Consider the following 22,197-nt stretch of genomic DNA (forward strand, 5'->3'; position numbering starts at 1 on the left):
TCCTCACCTGAGTTTGTAGGTCGCCTCATTCTTCGGTATCATGTTATTTCATGCAATGAGTGTACTTTTCTTTATTGTTATTAATTTAATAGCTACTTTAGAATTAAAATAAGTCGTTTGCGTGCTTACAAAACCTTAATCAGTAATGTTTAGAACAATAGCAGCACTGTCTTTTCTGAGCGTTACATAAAACATAACATTTTAATTACGATTTTAGGGCTCCTTGGTACGCACCCCCCCCCCCCCCTTCTTCTTCCTTTGCACTCTCAGATTACCACGTTATAAGAACAGCGTTGTGTCTTTCGAGCCAGTCCAGATGCTGTCACCAAGGTATATTGTCATTTTCTTTTTGGGAGTAACTCAGATCTTAGATGCCAAATAGATAAACTTACAAGAACTATATTATAGGTGATATTTCCTTGAAGAAGTTTGTTTTACGTTTTACATCATGGTTGTCTATATAACTCTTGCTTTATTTTTTTTTTCAGATCATTTTGTCACACGATTATTGCGAGACAAGAGTGTGACCATCAATGATTTGGTCTATGTAGTAGACTCCTGCAGTAAGTACCATGATTCAAGTTATATATATTATATATTCTGACCAAGTCATACATGTATAAAAACAAACTGCAGGCTTGATTTCTATATCTTGCTCGTAGCATCACAAAGTTTTGACCATGTGTTACAGGTAAAGTGTGAGCTGTTTACATCCACAACAAACATGGCAAACTATGCCACAGTGTGGGCATCTAATAAACTAACTTAAAGCAGCGAAGAGGAGAGCTGGGCGTGTCAGCTCTGGTTTGCATTCCACCGTGCAGTCTGAGCTCGTTGAGTATGAAGAGGTCATGCCAGTAGCAAGATTTTCTAGAGATACTTGTCTTCATTCTCTGCATTTTACATATTAGCTGAATTTCTTCTGTGTGTAATCTTTAGGTCTTACGCTCTCATTTTGTCCCTTTGACCTCGATGATGTTTTGACATTGAAAGTGAGGTATCATCCTGTCTATGAGACAATATTTTAAAGTATTTTCTAGGCGTGTTTACTTTGTTGTTCTTTAGGGACATTTTTGTGTGAACTTGCTTTAAAAAGGGGCGTTGTATCATGAGTCTATTCCAGTTTTGTTTTAGTATGTATTTTGCCAATTCAGACTGTTTCCTCCATATATTGAAAGAGTGTTTAGTCTCTTGGTTGCCATCTACTGCAAGGGGTTGGTTAAGATGGTCATTGGCTTCAATAAAAGCTGGGAATAAGCATAGCCTTAATGCTGACTAAGATTACTATGCTGGCATATGTAGCTTGCACTCTTTGCAGTTGCAACTTAGGTTTTTGTGCTTGTGGAGCAATGAAGTACAACTTTATTCATCCCAGAGAGTGTCAGTTACAGCGGATAGGGATGCAGCTATGAATAACAACAATAATATGTTATGACAAGAGAGCTTCGTAAATCTCAGAGTCACACTCATTGTGCAAGTGTGCTCACCATTCTAAGTAAGATTTCCTGATGTTAAATTATACAAGAGAAAAATAAATGAAGATAGTGAAAAAATAGTTTTTTAAAAAACCCAGAAAATCAGCATTAGACAGCATTTTAACAATAGTCAAGAGACCATAACATAGCAATTGATTAGAAATAATAATAACTAGAAATGATAGTTTTTAAGATTACAAAAAGGATACATTTTTTTTAAAAAAAGTTTATGTTTGGAAGATTCGTGAGAGAGATAATAACTGGGCAAAACTTTAGGCTGTTGCAGAATTCTGTTGGAAAATCTTGAGATGCAGCGATTGACACCTTTCAGGCTTGACCAGCACACAACACCAAAATCTTCGGCCCACTCCCCTTCATGAACTGGCCTGGCCATCAAACTGCTTCACTTGGGCCCCATTCCCCAGTTCCTGAACAAAGCAGTAGAGCCACCACAACCAATTGATGCAGTCGCGGGAGGCTGAAGCCACCTTGAAAGGTTCATCTTTGATCCATCTAATTACCTCAGTCCATGTTCTGAAGACTTAGCATTTTTCATTACAGATCACTCTTAACTAAGATGTGCATGTTCTTAAATATTTTCTTAAGTTTTTATGGTTCTCAAAGAAAAACTTTTTTGCTTAATGTGTAATCTGTTGTTTGCACACTAAATCTGTTTTATATGGCTGATAGCTATGCATGCCCTGGACAGTAATTGATGAGCTGACACCTCTGGCCGATCCCTGGCTCGCTTTGCCCATTGAGCCACATCTGGGAAGATGATCATCTATGGATGCATCTTCTAGTAAGCAAGTCTTGGAAACTGTTATTAGCAATGTGCAGTGTATATGTATGATAGGTGAACTTATTCTGTAACATACATGGTTGCTGCTCTTAGACATCTTCTTGTCACCATAAATTGAGATAAAAAAGACAGCCATCTAAACTAAAGCCATATAGTTGCGCTTGTATAGTCTTTCAGCAGGCCTCCAGCTAAAAATCTTCAAGAATCTTATAGATTGTGTTTCTCATTGCCGCGGTAGAGCTGCAGCAACAAATCTGACCACATTGATAAACCATTTTAAAGTGGATGTAGATTTCAGCCACTATGTTCAGTTGGTGGAAACTCCCATTTAATGCTTACTGTGCATGCACGTGCATTTTACTGATAATACAAAGGTTACTCACTGAATATTAGAGTCTAGTTGAACATTTCAACCCACAAATGTTTAATGCCATTGGGAAGATCAGATTTTCTTTTAGAAAGTTGTTTTTCTTTCTTATATTTAGCATTTCTGATTTATCTGTTTTGACAGCATGTTTTTATGAACAGGGTTTAGGAACGGTATCAGAATCTTCATCTCCCTAGTATTTAAACAGTTGCAGTGGTATTGCATGTAAATTCTATGTTGGGAAGAGAAGATGAGTAAAAAGAAATGATGGCAGCATTGGAGACTTTCGTGGTACACCCAGTCCTTATGTTGCAGCATGGGGGATGCTATGTGCACAATAGCAGCAAGCACTACATTTCAGGTAGCCATTTGTCCCGCCAAATTGATCGCAGGCGTTTAGGTTGGGTGCACAAATCTTTGGCAGGGTCACGGCACAGTGACCACGCTGCCCTGCTCAATGCTTTCCAGCTATGGGAAAAAAAGCCAGGTCAGTGTCTGAAAAACATGCCTTAAAACTATAGCGAAGCACATGATTCTGCTTGTGCAAGTGTGCAAAATACTCACTCACTTGAAGAATCTGATAACTGTTATGAAAAATACATGTTACATTTCTCGATGCTCAACCAAAAAAAAAAAAAATTCCTTGCGCTGTCAGCTAGGTTTTTGGAGAGCAAATAGTGCCCATTTCCTTTTTTCATGATGAGCTTATAATCTGTCATTAAGAGATTTCTTTGCAGATGTAATGGCGGCGAAGAAAGAGAGATCGCACTTTTGTGATCAGAAATCACCTTAACATGCAGATTCTTCGCATGACTTGTGAGGCCGAGGTTTGGGTTTTTCTCACAGTAGTAATATTTTTAAGGGGATGTTTTTTCATGATGGACCACATGTTATACACCTAGAACACAGACTTTTACACAATTTGATATATTATCCGATTTTAGAGAAATTTTTTTTTTCTATTTTCTTGAGAATAAATTATGAGCACGAATGCTGTTAGTTAATTTTTCTTCTTTCTAGGCGTACATTTATTTTGATCTGTGTTTAGAATGGTCTGCTGTGCGAAACTGTTATATATTTGTAGCAGAGATTGCATTCTAGTAATCAAAAAGGACACCAGCTCCATTTGCAGAAATGGGCTTTTCTCACATTGCATGCATACAAATATTTACACACATATGTGATGACATGTGTTCAGATAGATGTATACACACACACATGTGATGTGGACACATAACATGCTTCCCTACTTGCCTAGAATGGACATTTGGAAAGTTTGCTGTTTGTTTAGAACCAGTTGCGAGACATACTGGTGAACACAGGCGTTCCCAGAAGTGTGCCTATTGCCACAGTCATTTGACTTCAATGGTCCAGAACAATAACCTGGATGTGGTTGGTATATATTATATATTTTTTTAATACAGAAGATCTAGTGCTGGTGCATAAGACTCCTGCATTCTTTAAAGAAAGAAACTTGCTCTCTTCTGAACTTTCACTCAACGAAAAAAAAATATATATATGTTAGATAGTCCCATGACCTTACTGTTGGGGAATGAGGTCAGAAGATCGCATTTACATTCTTTGCCAACTTTCTTGTGAGGGTGGTGCAGTCCAAAATGGCCGGTGCTTTGTTCTTGTAAAATAATGGCCTTCAATATATGAGATTATCTTAAAAGATTGAATTTTGGAGGCACTGCAAATTTCTGCCTTGTTAAGTTTCTTCAAGTTGCTATTACAGTATATCTAACAGCTATCGTTATAATTTTACCAATGATTTACATATAATTTACAATTCCCAAACCCTTGTTCTGTCTCACCAGTCCCCTCCTACCATAACTGTATTTGCCAGAATCTTTTATCTCAGAGTATTTTAACAAGAGAAAATCTGTTTTTCCCAATCCATTTTGTTCCCCAAATGTTATGTAACGGATGACAGCTGTCCTTTTTTTCAAAACCTTTGAAGATAACTGGTGGCTTGTTGATGTCAGGCCATCACCCTGCTGTGTATGGGGCTGTACCCCAACGTGTGCTTCCACCAGGAGAAACACAAAGTTTTGACACAGGAAAGCCATGCTCTTATACACAAGTCCTCTGTCAACTGTTCCAGCTTTGAGATTCTCTTCCCATCTCCCTTCTTCATCTTTGGAGAAAAGGTATGAATACACCTGTTGTTTATGTCATTATTACTCGTGTCTGCTTGTCACTTTCTTTTTTTAATCAGTAGCTTTTGAATAAATACTAGAAGGAACTATTTGTCGTGAATGGTTGAATACAATTAGGTCATGCATAAATTACAGTTCCAGTGTGTTGTCATGGCAAAGAGGTTTTGGCATATAGGTCTTGTAGAATCTGTTTTCAAATGCAAATAAATGCAGCCATATATTCAACTGGGAGTCTCTCCTGATGTGTGCTTAGTGTTAACGGTATGATGATGCTATATTTCACATAGGATGCATAGTGGAGTGATATTCAAGATGACAAGTGGTCAAGTAGTTATAGGTGAGGATGCATTCCTATCTAAATGCATGATGACACATGATTACAGACAACAATGTACAGATCAGAATGTCGTTTCATATCATGATTACACACAACATTGTTACAGATCAGAACCACCGTGCTGTATCAGCCAAGCAGATGACAATGGTGTCACCTCTCCAACTTTTACTGTTTGCCCACGATCAGTATCATGGCAGGAGTCGATGGTGCGTGCTTGACAACTGGTCAGTATGTAAATGGTCAATGTAGCACTTATTATGGCATTTGGCTCATATTATTGTCATGAAGTCTGGTACTGTGCTGGCATATTTTGACTAATGCCACTTTTTTTTAACCTTTTACTACCAGTATTTAACACAGAAAAGTTAATACTTTGGTAAACATGCTGACGAATGCTAATTCATACAAATTAATAGTTAACTCAGAACCAATAGTATTGTAGCTACATGTCGGTGGTGCAACTGTTCTCATCTGTCAATGATACAGCGAGGACTTTAGGTTTAGATCTCATCTTGGGCATACTGTTCTTTCTCTGCAAGTGCCATCTGCCTTACAGGATTGGCTGCTTGATATAGCCTTAGTTGCTGGCTCATCATAAAATAACAATTCCTGCCTCAATGACCACCCCGTTGTCTATCCTGCCTGCCCATGCAACGCTAATTATTGGGTGGTCTGGAAAAACATAAAGACCTGGTAAAATTCCGTCAGAAGACCATTGATTTTGTTTGAAGCTATGGTTTTGGATTTGGGTACCCTCATCAATTACAAAGCCAGAAGTTTTATTGATAAAGTTTAGATGGAAGACTTCGCCTTCTTCTATTCATTATTCACTAGGATGTACTTTATCACTAGTTTTAGATGTGGAAAACTGGCTGATAATTGAATTTTTTGCTGCTTTAAAAAAATATGGTTTTTGAAAATGTAGAAGGTAGAATGTCATTCCAACATTGAATGTCTTTGCTCTGTGGATTTTTAGGATCAACCTACAGCTGGATTCAGAGGTGGCTGCAAAAGTTGTGGCTTTCGCGGCCAGCTCTTGAGGCTCTAATGATCCGGGCCACCAAAAATCCTTCAGGGGATAGGTCATCTAGACCCACAGGAAGAGAGCCTCGTGTCAGTCCTTCAAGCACTTTCTCAACCATTGCTGCTGGACAACATGAGCTGCCAATTGAGGGGTGAGGATCGGGAATGCAAAGATCTACAGCAGTGAGACTAAGAGTGTGTTTGGGCGTGTGCTTGTGCACTTCCACCTCTTTACCCAAGTGACACTTTTTTTCTTGATAGGTAACTGTATTTTGATGCTTTTCCAAACTTGTTACAGGCAAGCTGGAAACTACCATGGTCGTCCAGCAAAGATTTCAAGGATGGACTTTGATGGCAGTTTTCAAAGCCGGGGAGGCCATGGCTTGGGTAGGAGCTCAAGGGGGCGGAAGAGGAGGCTATGGTGGCCAAAGCAGTGGCAGGAGGCTTCTTCAGCAGCGGAAGAGGTCATTCTTTTGGAGTTGGCAGAGGAAGTTCCTTCAGCGGCGGAAGAGGTAATTCTTTTGGAGTTGGCAGAGGAAGTTCCTTCAGCGGCGGAAGAGGTCATTCTTTTGGAGTAGGCAGAGGAAGTTCCTTCAGGGATTACAGAGGTGGTTTGATGGCAAGAGGAGAAGCTTTGGGCGAGGAAGAGGATATGGCGGACGTGGTGGCTACTAACCTCTTTGGGTTTCCTGTGTGATTGCATCGCAGCTGGTTTTAGATAACTTTTATTTTCATTTGCGACTGCACTCACACGACAGCATTTGGCATTCCTAAAATCTCTGATAACATTTATTTTCCGAAAACATGAGCATGTTGATTTCCGTCACCTTTTTTTTTTTTATTTTTATTTCGGTGTTCTGCATAAAATGTACATTGGTGCTTGTGGGAAATGTATATTGGTTTGATCTGCAGGAAGAGAGTAAAGCAAATATGATTGATTTACAAGACTTAAGTCTGTAAAAAAGATTGTCAAGTATGACAAGCCTTAGATGTTCGTCTCTCTCATCTATAGTAAAAACGTTTTTTAACTATAGCTCAGTTGCATCAATACACCTATATCTAAGAGTTAAATTTGATTGTAAAATACTTTTGTTACCTGCATTAAAAAAAAAAAAACCTCCACTTTGACATGCATTTATAGCATTTACATTTTAAGTCAAAGCTAGTAAGTTGTCCCAGCTGTACAAACTTGTGATATCTTTATCATTTTAAGAGATTTTATAGGACTATGAACCAGGCAAGAATTACGGCATAAAAATCTGACACCTCTCCAACTTAAAAAAAAGCTTAGAGCAGAACAGCCAAGAAAAAGAAGCATTTGAGCTGCCAATAGCGTAGTCAAAAGAATTTGGAAAACATCAAATTAAGCAGTTATTAATATAGTTAAAACTCCCTATTAAGATTCTCTAAAATTCTCTAAAAAGTAAAATTGGCCCAGGCTAAATGAATACCTGAGCAGTAACACCTTTTTCATATTTTATATGCATATTTAACAACATATTTAACATCCAAACAAAAGAGCGATAAACTTTTTAAAATTCGATTAAGAGAAAATTGTGTTCTGCATCATTGTGTGATTTGTTCTGAGTATGTGTAAAGTGGTCATTTTTATTTAGTAAGATGGAGGCTGAAACTGTTTTGAACACATGCTGTTATTTGGTGAAATATATGACATTAACAGTTACTTTCATGTGATACTGATTTGTCTTTTTGTGCCTGGATTGATTTGAATTTCAGTGCTGGGATATTTAGTCATTATATGGTTGTGGCAGGGTCAATTCAACTCAGGCAGGTGGTGGATATGACTGGAGTTATATAGTTTGCTTGTTTATTGGGATCGGTCATTGTGAACCAGTACTAATTTTATGTGATTTCAGCAGAATAATGTAATATCAGGCAAGCAGTCAGCCGGAGGTAGTTATTTACAAAATATTTTTTCAACAAGCTACTTCTGCAAAAAAATTTTAATAGAGCACAAACTGCTGCTTGTTGTTGTTGGGAGGTATAGTCATAATAGATTGCAATTAGATATACAGCAAAATACATCCATGAAATATTTTGGGGTTGGAACGAAGAGGGGTTTGTAATATAAAAAAAAAGGTCTTAATAAGGAAGTTTTATTGGACAAGGAAAAGTCAGGGTAATATTGCACTAGGTTTTTTCTGAAAGAGGTTTTAAATTTAAAACGGAAAACAGTGTCTCTGCTTCATGGAGAGAGAGAGAGGTAGCAGGACCAAACGAGAAAGAGCTACAGCTGAACCTCTCCAGGCTCATCATCTATCATTTATAGTTGAACATAACGACAGCAAACAATATGTCATGCGTAAATATAACTTACTAGTCTCCAGATTTAGCTTCTGAAGGTGACAAAGACTGTATTTTCCATATACTGCTAGCAAATGTAAGGATCTGTATAATGAGAAAATTAATTTTTTTTTTTTTTTACAATGTTTATCCCACCACTTGGTATTTCAAATGGGTTACATCATTTATTGGGAAACATTCAACTAAATCATTTCTAGAACGCTATTTTCAAACTACAATTGTTCCATAAGCACAATACAATATATCTTTATTGTCTATGTCTGGTTGCAACAGAGATAGAAATTTTCCTTTGTTGCTGAGAAAAATAAACTGAAGAGATTACTCAGGCAGTTATACTCATGCTTAACCCCCTCATATGACACAATTGTCAGATACACTTCCTCTTACTCTCTTACACACACACATTCAGACTATGTCATCATCATCATCATCAGCATCATCATTCCTTGCTACTCCTCGATGAGCATAGGGCCGCAACAACACCTCGCCAGCGGACCCGGTTTTGGCCCCTTCAGTTAGGCCCATGTGGTTCTGGCAGCCTTTGCCTCGCTCTCTACTGATCTTCTCCAAGTCTGTTTTGGCCTCACAACTTTCCTCTTCCCCTGCGGGTTCCAGTCAAGTGCCTGCCTGGCAATGGTGTCAGCTGGTTTCCAGCCCCACTTGCGCTTTTTGATGTCTTGACTAGGAAATCTATGTACATTATTGAGAATAGATTACACAAAATCTTATGCAGGACACCATGACAATGACTGGTTGAATTAAAAAAGTGTTACGAAGCTGCAAAAATTTAAATAAAACATATGCTCAATATTTTTATGTGGGCTAATTGCAAAAAACACATTGAGGAAATGACAATATGACCATTGCAATAAAATCTGCCCATCATAGTGAAATTAGAATATCACTAGAGCGGCAACATTGTTAGCCTGAGAAAATGTGTCAGACGGTTGTACATTTTCCCTTGTATCTGTGCACAGATACATGGTTAAGAGACCAGTGCATTATGTAGATGTAAGTGCTAGAGGCGGGTTTGCAGGGATTGTTTCAGACTTCCTATGGTTTGGTGGTGCTGGATAGAATAGCGCAGTAGAAGATTAGGTCCCACTGCACCAGACGATCCCCGAGCAAGACCAGCTTCCCTGCCATGACAGTGAACAGGATTTGGAAGATTCCTGCAGCCAACAGATATGTAACTATTTTTAGATGCAAATATGTTCACTAAAGAAGACCTATTCATGCCCTGCTGTAACTATAATAAATTAGCAAACTGCATGGAGAAAGATAAATCTAAGAGTTGCATCCAAACGCCTCACCCTTCAATTCATCCTTTCCCCTCCCCTCTTCCTCCCCCCTTCAAAAAAAAAAATCATCCTACCATCATAAAAATAATCATATAAAAATGGCATCGTTCACCAGACAAAACACTTACTGTAATAGTGATAGGTGTGGAGCAACACACAATGATGGGTGAAGTATTGGGCCCGTGCCTTACAGTACATTCCATCGTGACTGTGTGGCCAGGTTGTTATGCCTGGGGTTGGCTGGTGACAACTGGTGACATCTAAATTATCTACCTTGGCAGGAATAGGCCTGAGTGTGGAGAAAAATAAGGAAAAGGAAATGTTTCCTTCAGTAAAATTAGTTTTAGTCAGGGTAGAAATGCATACTAACTGCATCATCAGAGTGAATTAAATGACATACTGTGTAAAAGATAAACAGTCGAACCACAAATTTGATGAGTAAATGACTATCAAGGTAAAGAACATAAAATGGAACAAAGATAAAAAAAAAAAAGCCAATGACACTAAGCCACACTCAATGGTCAAAATGTACAGTGAAAAAAAAAGACAACGTGAATGGAAGCTTTTGTTATTTTCCTAAAATATACCAAACTAGTTAACCATAACAGCTGGAAAAGAAACACAGGACAGTTATAACAACCTTTAAGAGAGCCAGGTTTTCTGGGTAAAACCTAGGTGGCATGGAGGGACTAATGTCATGCCATCAAGATTTTGTGACAAAAAAACCCCAACAACAAAACAATAAGGAAACACAATAAAGGGGTAGGTATAACATGCTCATCGGTCATGAATCCAGTTGCAACCAGTGATAGCAGTTCTAGTGCATATCAGGTCTTTTGATCAGGGACTCACGCACTTTGTTCCCGCTCTTCCAACAGGTGAGATATGTCTGACGATAGATTGAGTGCACCCGCCTTCTTAGCTGTTTTGCTTATGGGGTACATATCCAACAGTAAGGTCGTTCAGAGGCTTGGCAATTTGCGCGAACTGGGGAACCTAGCGCCTATAAAATCCTGCAAACCCCAAGAACGCCTTTACATCGCGAACTGTTTTGGGGACAGGCCAACTGGTCAGAGCCTCGATCTTTTCAGGGTCTGGCCTAATGCCTTCTGCGGAGATGAGGTATCCTATAGGTGTCTAACCTCAGTGGTGGCGAAAATACATTTATCGGGGTCAAGTTTCAGTTTAAAACTACGCAACCTCTCCAGAGCTCTAATTGTTCTATCTTCTAGCTGCTGGAGGTTAGTGGCATGTACTAAAATATCATCAAGAAAAATTATTAGCTCTGCCAAGCAACAGTCACTCAAGCAACAGTCCATCAAACGATGAAAGGTCATGGGGGCGTCGACAAGGCCAAATGGCAACCTCTGAAACTCATAGTCCAAACGGGGTGTGAATGCAGAAACCTTCTTTGCTCGCTCGGACAGAGGTACCTGGTAGTATGCCTTTGACAAATCTAGGCTAGTGAAAACCTTAGCCCCACTCAATGTTAAAAACAGTTGTTCAATCTTTGGCAATGCATAACCGTCTCTCACTGTCCGCGCGTTCACTCTTCTGTAATCCACACACATGCGCAGTGCCCCATTCTTCTTCCTCACTAGCACAATCGGAGAAGCGAAGGAGATAGTCGACGGCTTGATGATGCGAGCATCTATCAACTGTTGCACATGCTGTCTGACCTCCTCCAGGTCCTGTGGCGGTATAGGCCTCGGTCTTTCTCTAATCGATGATCGAGCTGGAGTCAGTTCGATGTCATACACAACATCTGTCATGTTCAAGTCAAACTCTTTTTCATTAAAAACATCAGTAAATGTCAACAACTTCTTTGTGAATCTGTCTTTTCATGTTTGATCGACTTTGGCCCCGAAACGAAATCTACCCGACAGTTCAGGAACACTGTTCCTCCCTTCTTCCCCGTGGTTGGCATTACAGTGAGTCCTGCCAGCGTCTTGTATGTCACAGTTCAAATCCTGTAATACACTAAAAAATAAATGTCTCAATGTCTGACCACACCGTGAAATGTGTTGTCCAACAGCCAAACTGTCTTTGGGATTTAATTATTGTTGTTACACTAATTGTCTTAAAGGGCGACAACTTGCGATAAGACGCGATGGACTTTGACATCGTCTGAACACTTGATGAGAAGTTTGTGTAACAGGTACACTGGTATAGTATTAGCTGTTTGATAAATAAAGAGAGATTTGTGTTCTACTAGCTATAACTTAGCAGCAACTTTACAGTCTCTATAGGTCTCATTCTTCTTGTTATGTTTTTTTCTCCGTTTCGTGCTCGTAGAACTCTTGATCGGGGCCTTGCATTTAGATATTTTTTTCGTGTGTTTTAATGGACTGCTCGGAAATCTTTTCATTATAGACCATCCATGTGTGTGTGTGTGAGAGAGAGAGAGAGCAGTTTTCAGCTGCTATACCAATTCAAATTCAAGATCTCCTCTAGGTCTATGGCTGCCAGTACTTTGAAGGTCCCTGCAGCAGACGGCTTTGTAAAGCCAGGATTTGAACACGTTCAAGATGTTTTTAGGTATAGTCACGTTAATAGTAAACAGTAAACTTATTTAATTTTAACACAGCCTGACAGTTTTCTTCGATTGATAGTTCAAGTGTCTCTATTTGGTGAACCCATCGAAATAATGTTAATCATACTTTAATGCACTTTGAAATATATTTCAGTTTACAAGTGCCATATATATCTTTGTCATTCTCATCAGTCGCATTCATTATCATTCTTCTGCTGCACCCTTTAAGGTAATCCAAGTTTGTAAGGTTTATTTTCAATTAATGATGGTTTCCTGCACTTCAAAAATATAAACTCCATAATCACTGCAAAGTCTGCATATTAAAAATGTCATAATAGTATAGTCAGAGTTGTAACAAATGTAAACCGTATTTTATTTCTTGGAAAATATGATTTTAAAACTGCCTATAAATTACACAGTTTGTGACATTGTTATGTAAATAGTGATGTCCAAAACATTTGTTTTATAAACATATGTATATATAGTATTCTCTCTGTATATCTCTTTTCATGTGTATTTCCAGGCAGACCATTGAAGAAGGAATAGAGCGAGGTGGAAGTTTTGCAGCATACTTTCAGGGAGAGCTTGTGGTGAATCTTTGGGGTGGGTTTGCTGATGAGGAGGCTCGAAGACCTTGGAAATATAACACAGCAAGTGTGTTCTATTCTACAACAAAGTCTCCATCTGCTGTGGTAATAGGTCACCTGGTTGACAGGTATGTCACATCAGCTTCAGTGTCCGAACTTGACACATTATCAGAATTTGTGTTGTATAGCCAGTTTGCATGTCTGCAAAATGTTCCTCTAGCTCAGCCATAGAGGAGCACATTATAGCTACCACCTAAAGTGTGACTGCTTATGAAGCACATGAGAAAAATATAACACTGTTCTAGAAAATGAAAGGAATTCATCGATCACCATTGCCACTTGCTAAGAATTCAATCTCGACTCACAGGAATGCATTGTCACTGTTTAAAAAATATGTATCCTCCTGGTTGATCAGTCCATCAAAAATTATTTCTTCTTCATGAAAACGTAGTTCTGGTTAGATGTTGCTGTCCTTTTCTGTCAATTTGTTAGTGAAGGTAATATTCATTTGTGGATGCTCACTCTGTTCAAATCTAGAAGGCAGTGAATAACTATATAATTAATACTTTAATATCATTTCTGAAAAATAGTATGCTGTGAACACATGATCTCGAGACACTGCAGCTGCTGCACATTTACTGACTAGTATTTAAAATTAAGCCAGGACAACTAAAGTAGAACAGTTTGTGAGCTGATCCTGTGATGCCATAAGGACTATAAAAGAGTGGCAGGGAATTGTGTTAGTCAAAATAGGCTACTCATTTTTTTTCATTTTTAAAAATCATGACTGTTAACTGTTAGTTTTGACAAGGAGATGACATATATATTTATCTTGTACTACGGGTTACATGACAGGGCTAGGTATTTGACTCCAGTAGTTCGGTGGGGGTTGAGGGGGTATAAATTATTATATTCCAAGCCAGCAAGGTAGCCAGCCCTGTAAAGAGATGCCACATACAGAGAAAGAACAGCGTGCTCGAGGTGAAAGCTAAACCCAGGACAACCAGCTCTCACTGTATTGGTGACAGGCACTAATTGTTGTGCTACCAGACCACCCCCAGTGACTCTTTGACTGGCTGCTACTGACTCAAGAGTGTGATGATAGGTATTTCAGATCTTGGCAGGAGTGCATGGTTGCTAGGAGACAGAGATGATAGGCAAGGAGCTGGGAATAAGATTAATCAGTGAGTGAATGGAGTTGTTGCTAACAGTCCATGCAAGGATGTGAAAAATAAAGTGTGTGCACTTCAACACAGCGACCAAGTTATGTTTTATGAAGGTACTACAGAACCTATAGCTGCCTTTGTTTATCCTAGCATGTATGTGACACTGACCAAACAACAATGTTTCAGGGGATACCTAGATTATGAACAGCCAATCAGCAGGTACTGGCCAGAATATGGACAGAATGGAAAAGAGAAAACAACATTAAAACAACTGCTTTCCTTGAAGGTGTGTTGGATATTTTGCAATTATTTTGTGGCTGTTCTTATAATTGTGCTTTGATTATACTTTATTCTTAAGTCAGGTAATTTTTAAGTATTTATGTATGTATTGTTATAATATAATACTTTGAAATTATAACAAGCCATTACCTGACAGTCCTTAGAGATCCAGATAAGTCGCAGGTTGAGGAATGCAAGCCTGGCTTTGTTTATTTGGCTTCTTACTCCAACGCTTTATCTCTACACACCAAGATCTGCATCTTTAACACAAATGTAAAGTCAGTCCTTCTATATGGATCTGAGACATGGCGTGTGACAAACACCATGACCAACAAGCTTCAGACATTTGTCATCAGATGTCTGCACCACATCCTCAACATCAGATGGCTGGAGAAGATCTCCAATACAGACCTGTGGGAGCGAACCAACCAAAAGCCTGCCAGCCAAGACATCAAGAAGCGGAACTGGGGCTGAATTGGTCACACCTTGCCAACAATTTAACAAGACAAGCTCTGGGCTGGAACCCACAGGGGAGGCGCTTGGTTTTGAGACCCAGTCAGACATGGAGATTGGTCCACAGCAGGGCAGAGGCAGCTGGCATGACTGGGTCCCAATTGGAAAGGGATTCCCAAGACCGGGTCCAATGTTGTGGCCATATGCTCCACTGGGGGCGATAAGGAGCAAGAAGAAGAATTTGACAATTATACATTGTGCTTAAATGTTCTTTGACATGTGTGAAAATGTGTGTATATGATACACATATTATTTTTTACCTACCTATTACTGTCACCTGTGTTTTGTTGCAGTCAGGGGTGCCTGTTCTTTCAGACCCTTTTAAGCTAAGTCTTATTCGTGATGACCCTCAACAGCTGGAAAGCATTTTAGCTCAGCAAACTCCTTGGAAAATGGGTATGTAACATGATAAGATGTTTTAAAGTAAGGGGTATGGTTAGAGGAAGAAGTTGTTTAAAGGGTTTAGGATCAGGGTGAACAGCAGAGTTTTTAATAGAATTTTTGAATGTAAGTTTAATTAATAAGCATATGCACCGAACAACAGAAATAATACTATGATATAGATTTTTGTGGTGTTGTGTAGTGCAGATCCTGTATCTCAGCACAGTAAAGTGACATGTACTTGAAGTTTTACTGTCTGCACTATTTTTAGTAAATTAAGTTCGTGCTAGTTATATCTATCTGACTCAGTCTTGACCTTTACCCATTTATGCCAGAGGTTGACCTTTTTGATGTTGTGCATGAAATTCATTTATGATAGCACCAGATATTCAAGGGACAAAAATTTGAAGAGAAAAAAAAGTTTGTTACAATATTGGAACATGAGGAATAAATGGGTTAAACAAGTCTGTAACTTCCTGGCGCTAACAGGAAACATTGTCTGAATGATGCTGAAGTGAAAGTGATAAATCCATTATAACTCTTTGCACTAACATGGTGATTTGTGTTCAGGAGATGAATTCTATGCATACAGTCCAGTTGCCATAGGTCTGTATCTAGACCAGATTGTACGAAAAGTTGACCCACTTAAAAGAAACTTGAGCCAGTACTTTCAAGAAGAGATTGCAAAACCCTTTGGTAAGCATATTTCTATTATCTTCACCGTGTAAAAGATATAGCCTCTATATATATTTTGCTCTTTGAGAGGTAATCATCAATGATTGAAGAACACGTGTTTCCATTGTGATATCGCCATTTCAGGATACTTTAATTATTGTCTTACATGACCAGAAAATACAAAGAGGGCTTCATAGAATAGAAAGTATCGTAAAGAGTATAGAGTGATATATATATAAAATCTCTTAAAGAACAACATATATGTTAAATAAAATTGTTAAATACCAATTGTTAAATAGAAATTTCTTCCAAGTGATTGCATTCTCTACTTCATACTATATATATATATCCATGCTGTTCACAAACCACAGATTCCTGCACAATAAAATTATTATCAGCTGCAAACCATAATAACTGGGACAAAACAACTATCTAACAGAAACACATCATGCTACATTTTTAAATTTCATTCACTAGTTGAGCCTCTTATTGGAGAAACATCAGAGCTATCAAGCTGCAACAGAGTGGTAAATGCTTGAAGAGAAATAACCATTATTTCTACGTGTATAACTGTCCTATAACTAAGAAAACTGCTGCGTTTTTATACTTCTCCTAGGCGTTGATTTTCACATCGGGATTTCCAAACCAGCTTACTGGAGAGTTGCACGACCAGTAGTGACAGTGAGAGGCCAGGCTTACAAAAAATATATTCAACAAATGGCTGCTAACCCAGACTTAGACATAAACCTCCTGCTGCTCTCCCAGTCTCAGCCTATTGATTTTCAACGTGTAAGTCAGGCTTTTGCAATATACATGCATATGTGTGTGTGTGTGCTTGTGTACATACATATATGTGTGCCCAATATCACTGCACCTAAGTAACAGCTAGCTGATCTGTACATCAACAGAACTCATTGATTCACGATCCTGATTTCATGGAGCTTCCTGTGGGTTCTACCCATGGTGTAGGCTCAGCTGAGGGAATGGCAAAACTGCATGGCATTTTGGCAAATGGTGGCTTGCTAAGAGGACAGTGCCTCTTATCTGCCCAGACACTGAAGCTGATGCAAACTCCACTATCTATGGGGACAGAGAAACATTTTGGGCAGGAGATGTTTTACAGCTATGGGATGACTCTGCTGCCTGTGTTGGAGGGCAATGAGGTATATTTTATTTTTCTACTCTCTCATGAGCTATTATCAAACATTCACAAGTGAAACTGAGGAAACAGTGTATAAATGTATCTGTGTAATTTGTTAGCATTGTTTATCAGCACTTATCATAACATAAATTTTCAGAGAAGATTAATTGGAGCGCTGGGACCGCCTCTTTTCACTAACATCATCAGGGACAAAACTGCTAAAACATAAAAGATGCAGATGGAAGCATTAAACATATTTATGCAACTGATCCTGTCCAGTTTTGAATTGAAGCTGCTGTAATTTTAACCATGCAGATCTACAGAGTGATGTAATTTAGCTGTCTAAGGCATCAAAATATTCCTGTTGGTATTTTGGTTTAGATTGTTTAAAGATATCCTTTTCTGTAAATTGCAAGTACATGACCAAACATTTTTCTGCTTTCAGGTGAAGTATAACTTTGGTCATGGTGGTTTTGGGGGTCAGTTTGCAGCATCTGATGTCCAGCACAAAACAGGTTGGGCCTATGTGACCAACTATCTAGACCCAACTATCATGGTTACAGGAAACTGCAAGTGGCAAAAACTGGAGGAAGCTCTGTTCAAATGTGTGCAGAAAGTGAAAGGAATAAATCTTCCTCGCAAACATATCTTGAGTGCCAGAGACTTACAGAATACATTAAAAAGTAGTCTTTGATCATAGACTTATCTTAGTGTACAGATGTATGATCATTACAAGCAAAATTCATGTGATGAAGAATTTTGACAACAGATTTGATTTATAAAACAAAAACAAATAAATGCTTTAAATTAATTATTAGGTGTCTTATTTTAGTTTTATTTCAAATATATTTGATTGCATATTTTCTAGACAAAGGTGGGCTCAAAGCAATTTACATAATCATTTGTAAGTAAAAGAGCATATGAGCACCCACCTTAGGATACATCAAATGCGCCTTCATATATGTGTGTACATGCATGCACACAAAATGGAGGAAATTACAGTAACTGGAGAAAATTAATGATAGTCAGCCATATGAAAAACTACATCAGAAAGACGTACGTGCTTCAGTCCGGAAATCCAAACCCATAACACCTAATTCTCACAGCACCACTAATTCCCCGTGCAGAAGATATAAAGACTGGTGAATCTTCCATCAAGCTGTTCTTTTCACCCTTTCATTCTCCCATCCCTCTTCTCTAGAATAAGATATGTGCATCAAATTTTGACAAAGTATTTTTGTTTCCTTCCCTGCTTCCTTTCCTCCTCCTAAAAAAAATAAAGATGGTTAACTATTTCTTACATACATTTGATCATTACCTGTAATATCACAGTAATATATATTTATCAGGAATGAAATGTAACATTATTAGGACGATTAAATTCTTAAATGCAAATTTTTTTTGCATGAAAGACTCATTATGTCTTTTGACTCAATAAAGTAAATTGGATTGAAGATTTTAAGAACTTTGTGAAGGGGAAAGAGCAGATAGCTGAGAGATTAGAGCACTGCAGTCCAAAACTGAATGCATACTAGTTTAATTTGATACCTGCATGTGTGGTGCAGCGACATAGTCAAATCAGCTGTTGGTAATGGGCATATGATTATACAAAAGGCTGGGGAAGGTAAAGCAATGAGAGGAAGAGGAGGTGGGCATCAGCCTTAAATAAACAAATAAATAAAAAGCTGACATTGAGGGGGATCTCTTAACACCTCACTCCCCAAACGACTTTAAAAAAAGGGAGACTACCTTTAATTTACCTTTACTGGAATAAATTTCTGAAAGTTAAAGTTGCCTTGGAAACATAAGCGGTAGCTGTTGACAACACCGCTGGGCCAGCAAAAGACTGAGTTGAACGGATTACTTTTATGAACAAGAAACAAAATGCTTAGTTCATAGACTTTCAAACAACAGATACAGTACACGACAGAGATTCATACGTCACATTTACCCCTCCAAATGTAAGACAAGAACAGTTTTTGATTAAATACCATTTCTGATTACCTTTAATTTACCCGATTCGATGTATTCACATTTACACATATTAAGTGGAATGTGACTTCTATACCGTTCTCTAAATGTTCTGTCGCTTCGTCTATTGAACGAGCTGAGAGCTTTTGTTGGGCTGGTCGGTGCGGTCAATGATGAGACAGGAGGCAAGAAACGACCTTCACTTTGTTGGTCGATGTGCTTTTTCACTGTGCTTTTTCAACTTGTGGTCTGTACTCATATGATATCTTAACCGGATGGTACATCACAGGTATTATTTTTGAAACCAAATTTTTGTTTCTTTTAGTGGTCGGCGGACATGTTTTCCCAGGGGCCTGTATACATATCAAAAGACAAAATTGTGTGAGTTATGTCCCTTAAAATAGAAAATTGTATATTTAGCAAAGATTTATAGTCATTGCTGCTCTATCACAACACAAAATGCATGATAATATTGCGTTTTGTAGTGAGCATTATATAACAATAAAATAAAGACTGTCTAAATGTAAGATTAGAAAAGAAAGATATATATAGTAACAGCCCCCTTAGATATGGAGAATTAGCTTGTGAGGGCTGAACGACGGACCTTGCTTCATTACTCTGGTTTCTCTTCAACTCACGAGAAAATCTTTCGCCTTTTACTAAAGATTTCCGTGGAGAGGAACAACTTAATGAGTCTAACGACTAATTTCTTGTGCCCTTCATGAGAAGGGTGATAAACTCAATGGAAATATATGGTGTTAGTTAAATTTGTTTATAGTATACATGTAGTTCAAAAGCACATAGCGTTTTCACACGAGTGTATCTATTCGTTTTGTTCACATGACGGGGAAGGTGTGTGTGTGTGGGGGGGTCAAGTTCTTGCTGACGACTATGCCTGTCGACAGTAACAGATGGCTGTCGACTCGTTTGTGTTTTGTGTACAGCTGAAACATGTTCTACCAATTCTATTATTATTATCGTCATCTTCCTTTTATGTAGTTTCAGTGCCACATTCACTAGCTTCCGGGTAGACAATCTGGATTAGACGAAAATCCTCTTAATACTAATATGTCATTTGTGTAATTACTCTTCGATAGAAAGGCAGGAGAAATTAGTCTACAGACTCGCTGACTTGTTCCTCTCCGCGGCAATCTTTAGCAAAATGCGAACGATTTTCTCATGTTGTTGAAAAAAACCCAGAGTAACAACCAATTTCGAATTAAAATTTTCATAGTAATATTAACGAAACAATTTTGAGCAATTTTCTCATTATGCATATAGTTTTTAATTTCTTCCGCAGAATTAACTTTCTTTGTGAGCGTCACAAAGCTCTGTTTTATGAATAACACATTAATAGTTAAAGGGAAATAAGTCGTCCCAACACCTCTGCACACAGTTATGAGTGTTTGTTTCCCTTGATTTGGGAGAAAAGAGTGAGAGAAAAAAAAAATGTCAAGTTTTTTGCTGCCTCTTGCTCAAATCCAGATGAATCACGAGCTGAATTCCTGAATGCCTATGATTGCATGATTGTACATGTTTATGTCCACAGAGCTGTCAGAAGCCACGTAAAAAGACACATGGATCACGCTGAGTTCGCTGTGGTGGAGATGAGGATACATTGTGCCCCCTCACAAAAACAACAATTTAACTTGTTCTTTTTTTAATTTTTTTCTGAGAATCAAGAGAAACCCTGTCTAAAAAAAAAAAAAAAAAAAAAAAAATGAATGGGGACATGCGTAAAGGGAAAAAGAAAAGAGAAAGGGATACATCCTTAAACATAATATGAGTAAACAATATGCGGGCTATCGTTCTTTTCGTCTTTTTTCTGACTGATGTCTTGATGGTAGTTGTGATCTGTACTCAAACGATGCCTTAACCGGATGGTACATCACAGGTATTATTTTTGAAACCAAATTGTGGTTTGGTTTTAGCGGTCGACTGACATGTCTTGCCAGAGGCCTGGGTTAGGGTTAGATTTAGTATCTCAAAAATTGTGCGAGTTATGTCCCTTAAAATAGAAAATTGTATATTTAGCAAAGATTTATAGTTAATGGTACTTTATTGCAATACAAAATACATGATAATATTGCGTTTTGTAGTAAGCATCATCGACTTTAAAATAAAGGCTGTCTAAATGTAAGATTAGGAAAGAAAGCTATATATAGTAACATCCCCTTTAGATATGAGAATTAGTTTGTGAGGTGAACGCTGGACCACTGAACGATACTCTGGTTTCTCTTCAACTCACGAGAAAATCTTTCGCCTTTTACTAAAGATTTCCGTGGAGAGGAACAACTTAATGAGTCTAATGACTAATTTCTTGTGCCCTTCATGAGAAGGGTGATAAACTCAATGGAAAGTAAGGTGTCACTAGAAAGAGTATATTGTATTTATCTACACAAGACATGAATGTTGTCCAGCGTTTTCCTCTCGATTTGTTCACGTGACAGGGGAGGTTTGCGTGCAGGTGTGTCACCTGCTTGCTGACTACTGTTTCTTGACTGTTACAGATGGCTTACGACTCGTTTGTGTTTTGTGTGCAGCATGTTGAGCTCTCCTCCACACCAGAAACGTGTCCTACCAATTTTATTATTAGTATCGTCATCTTTCTTTGAAGTAGTTTCAAGACTCTCCGTAAATGTTCACACACTTTCTATTAATGAAAAAAAGAGAAAAATTATGTTAATTTATAGAGCTTTCGCTACTCTTGTTCTCCATTGAATGAAATGAAGGGCAATAAAAAAGGTTTAAATCTCCGCACTCAAACTTTTGCAGTTATTTTCCGTCAAAGATTGTGAATAATTATTCAGGGGTTGTATTCATGAAGCAATGGTAAGTCGGCGACTTGGGTAAGTCAAGGGCAGTCTTTGTCTCCGTGGTTACAAAGCGGCGTCCAGAGGTCCTTTTCTCGTCGTTTTTATCTCCAGCAATAGATTCACATCATGTCATCGACTGTACTTTTACATCAAAGGCCCCATATCCCTCCAACATTATGTCAGTGTATCTGTATATAATGCAACCTAATGGTAACATTCATACCAATGATCTGCACCATGTGCACATCACTGGACAACATGAATAACCCTACGCACTTAAAAAAAAATCGCGATTAATATTCTTTTGTAATTCTTCTTTTAAATTATATTGTGAATGATCTAT

At 38.2% G+C, this 22,197-nt stretch overlaps 1 protein-coding gene and 2 non-coding genes across 5 annotated transcripts; all 3 read left to right on the plus strand.

Moving 5' to 3' along the window:
- The first annotated feature begins 11,575 nt into the window (after positions 1-11,575).
- LOC112575027 (beta-lactamase domain-containing protein 2-like) lies at positions 11,576-18,521 on the plus strand. 3 transcript variants are annotated; one of them, XM_025256529.1, is made up of 9 exons: positions 11,576-11,723; positions 12,247-12,330; positions 12,849-13,040; positions 14,265-14,364; positions 15,164-15,266; positions 15,822-15,947; positions 16,543-16,715; positions 16,835-17,089; positions 17,513-18,521. In XM_025256529.1, the coding sequence occupies exons 2-9, from the start codon at positions 12,251-12,253 to the stop codon at positions 17,759-17,761; spliced, it is 1,278 nt and encodes a 425-aa protein (XP_025112314.1). In that variant the 5' UTR covers positions 11,576-11,723; positions 12,247-12,250; the 3' UTR covers positions 17,762-18,521. The 3 variants fall into 3 exon arrangements, with proteins under 3 accessions (XP_025112314.1, XP_025112306.1, XP_025112325.1); XM_025256521.1 differs by lacking the exon at positions 11,576-11,723 and adding an exon at positions 11,800-11,950; XM_025256540.1 differs by lacking the exon at positions 11,576-11,723 and adding an exon at positions 11,938-11,958.
- Positions 18,522-19,651: 1,130 nt separating this feature from the next.
- Positions 19,652-19,770, plus strand: LOC112553824. The gene has a single exon (XR_003097118.1). It is a non-coding gene; the product is annotated as a U5 spliceosomal RNA (small nuclear RNA).
- A 1,491-nt stretch (positions 19,771-21,261) lies between these two features.
- Positions 21,262-21,380, plus strand: LOC112553819. Its single transcript, XR_003097117.1, has one exon. It is a non-coding gene; the product is annotated as a U5 spliceosomal RNA (small nuclear RNA).
- The last annotated feature ends 817 nt before the right edge of the window (positions 21,381-22,197 follow it).

The sequence above is a fragment of the Pomacea canaliculata genome, linkage group LG1 (genome assembly GCF_003073045.1).
Source record: "Pomacea canaliculata isolate SZHN2017 linkage group LG1, ASM307304v1, whole genome shotgun sequence".
Lineage (NCBI taxonomy): Eukaryota > Metazoa > Mollusca > Gastropoda > Architaenioglossa > Ampullariidae > Pomacea > Pomacea canaliculata.

Excerpts from the sequence above, each read along its gene's own strand:
- LOC112575027 (XM_025256521.1), top strand. The coding sequence starts at position 11,931 with ATGAGAAGTTTGTGTAACAG. Across the intron at positions 15,948-16,542 it reads AGAGATTGCAAAACCCTTTG|GCGTTGATTTTCACATCGGG; the intron begins GTAAGCATATTT and ends TACTTCTCCTAG. Across the intron at positions 17,090-17,512 it reads CTGTGTTGGAGGGCAATGAG|GTGAAGTATAACTTTGGTCA; the intron begins GTATATTTTATT and ends TTCTGCTTTCAG.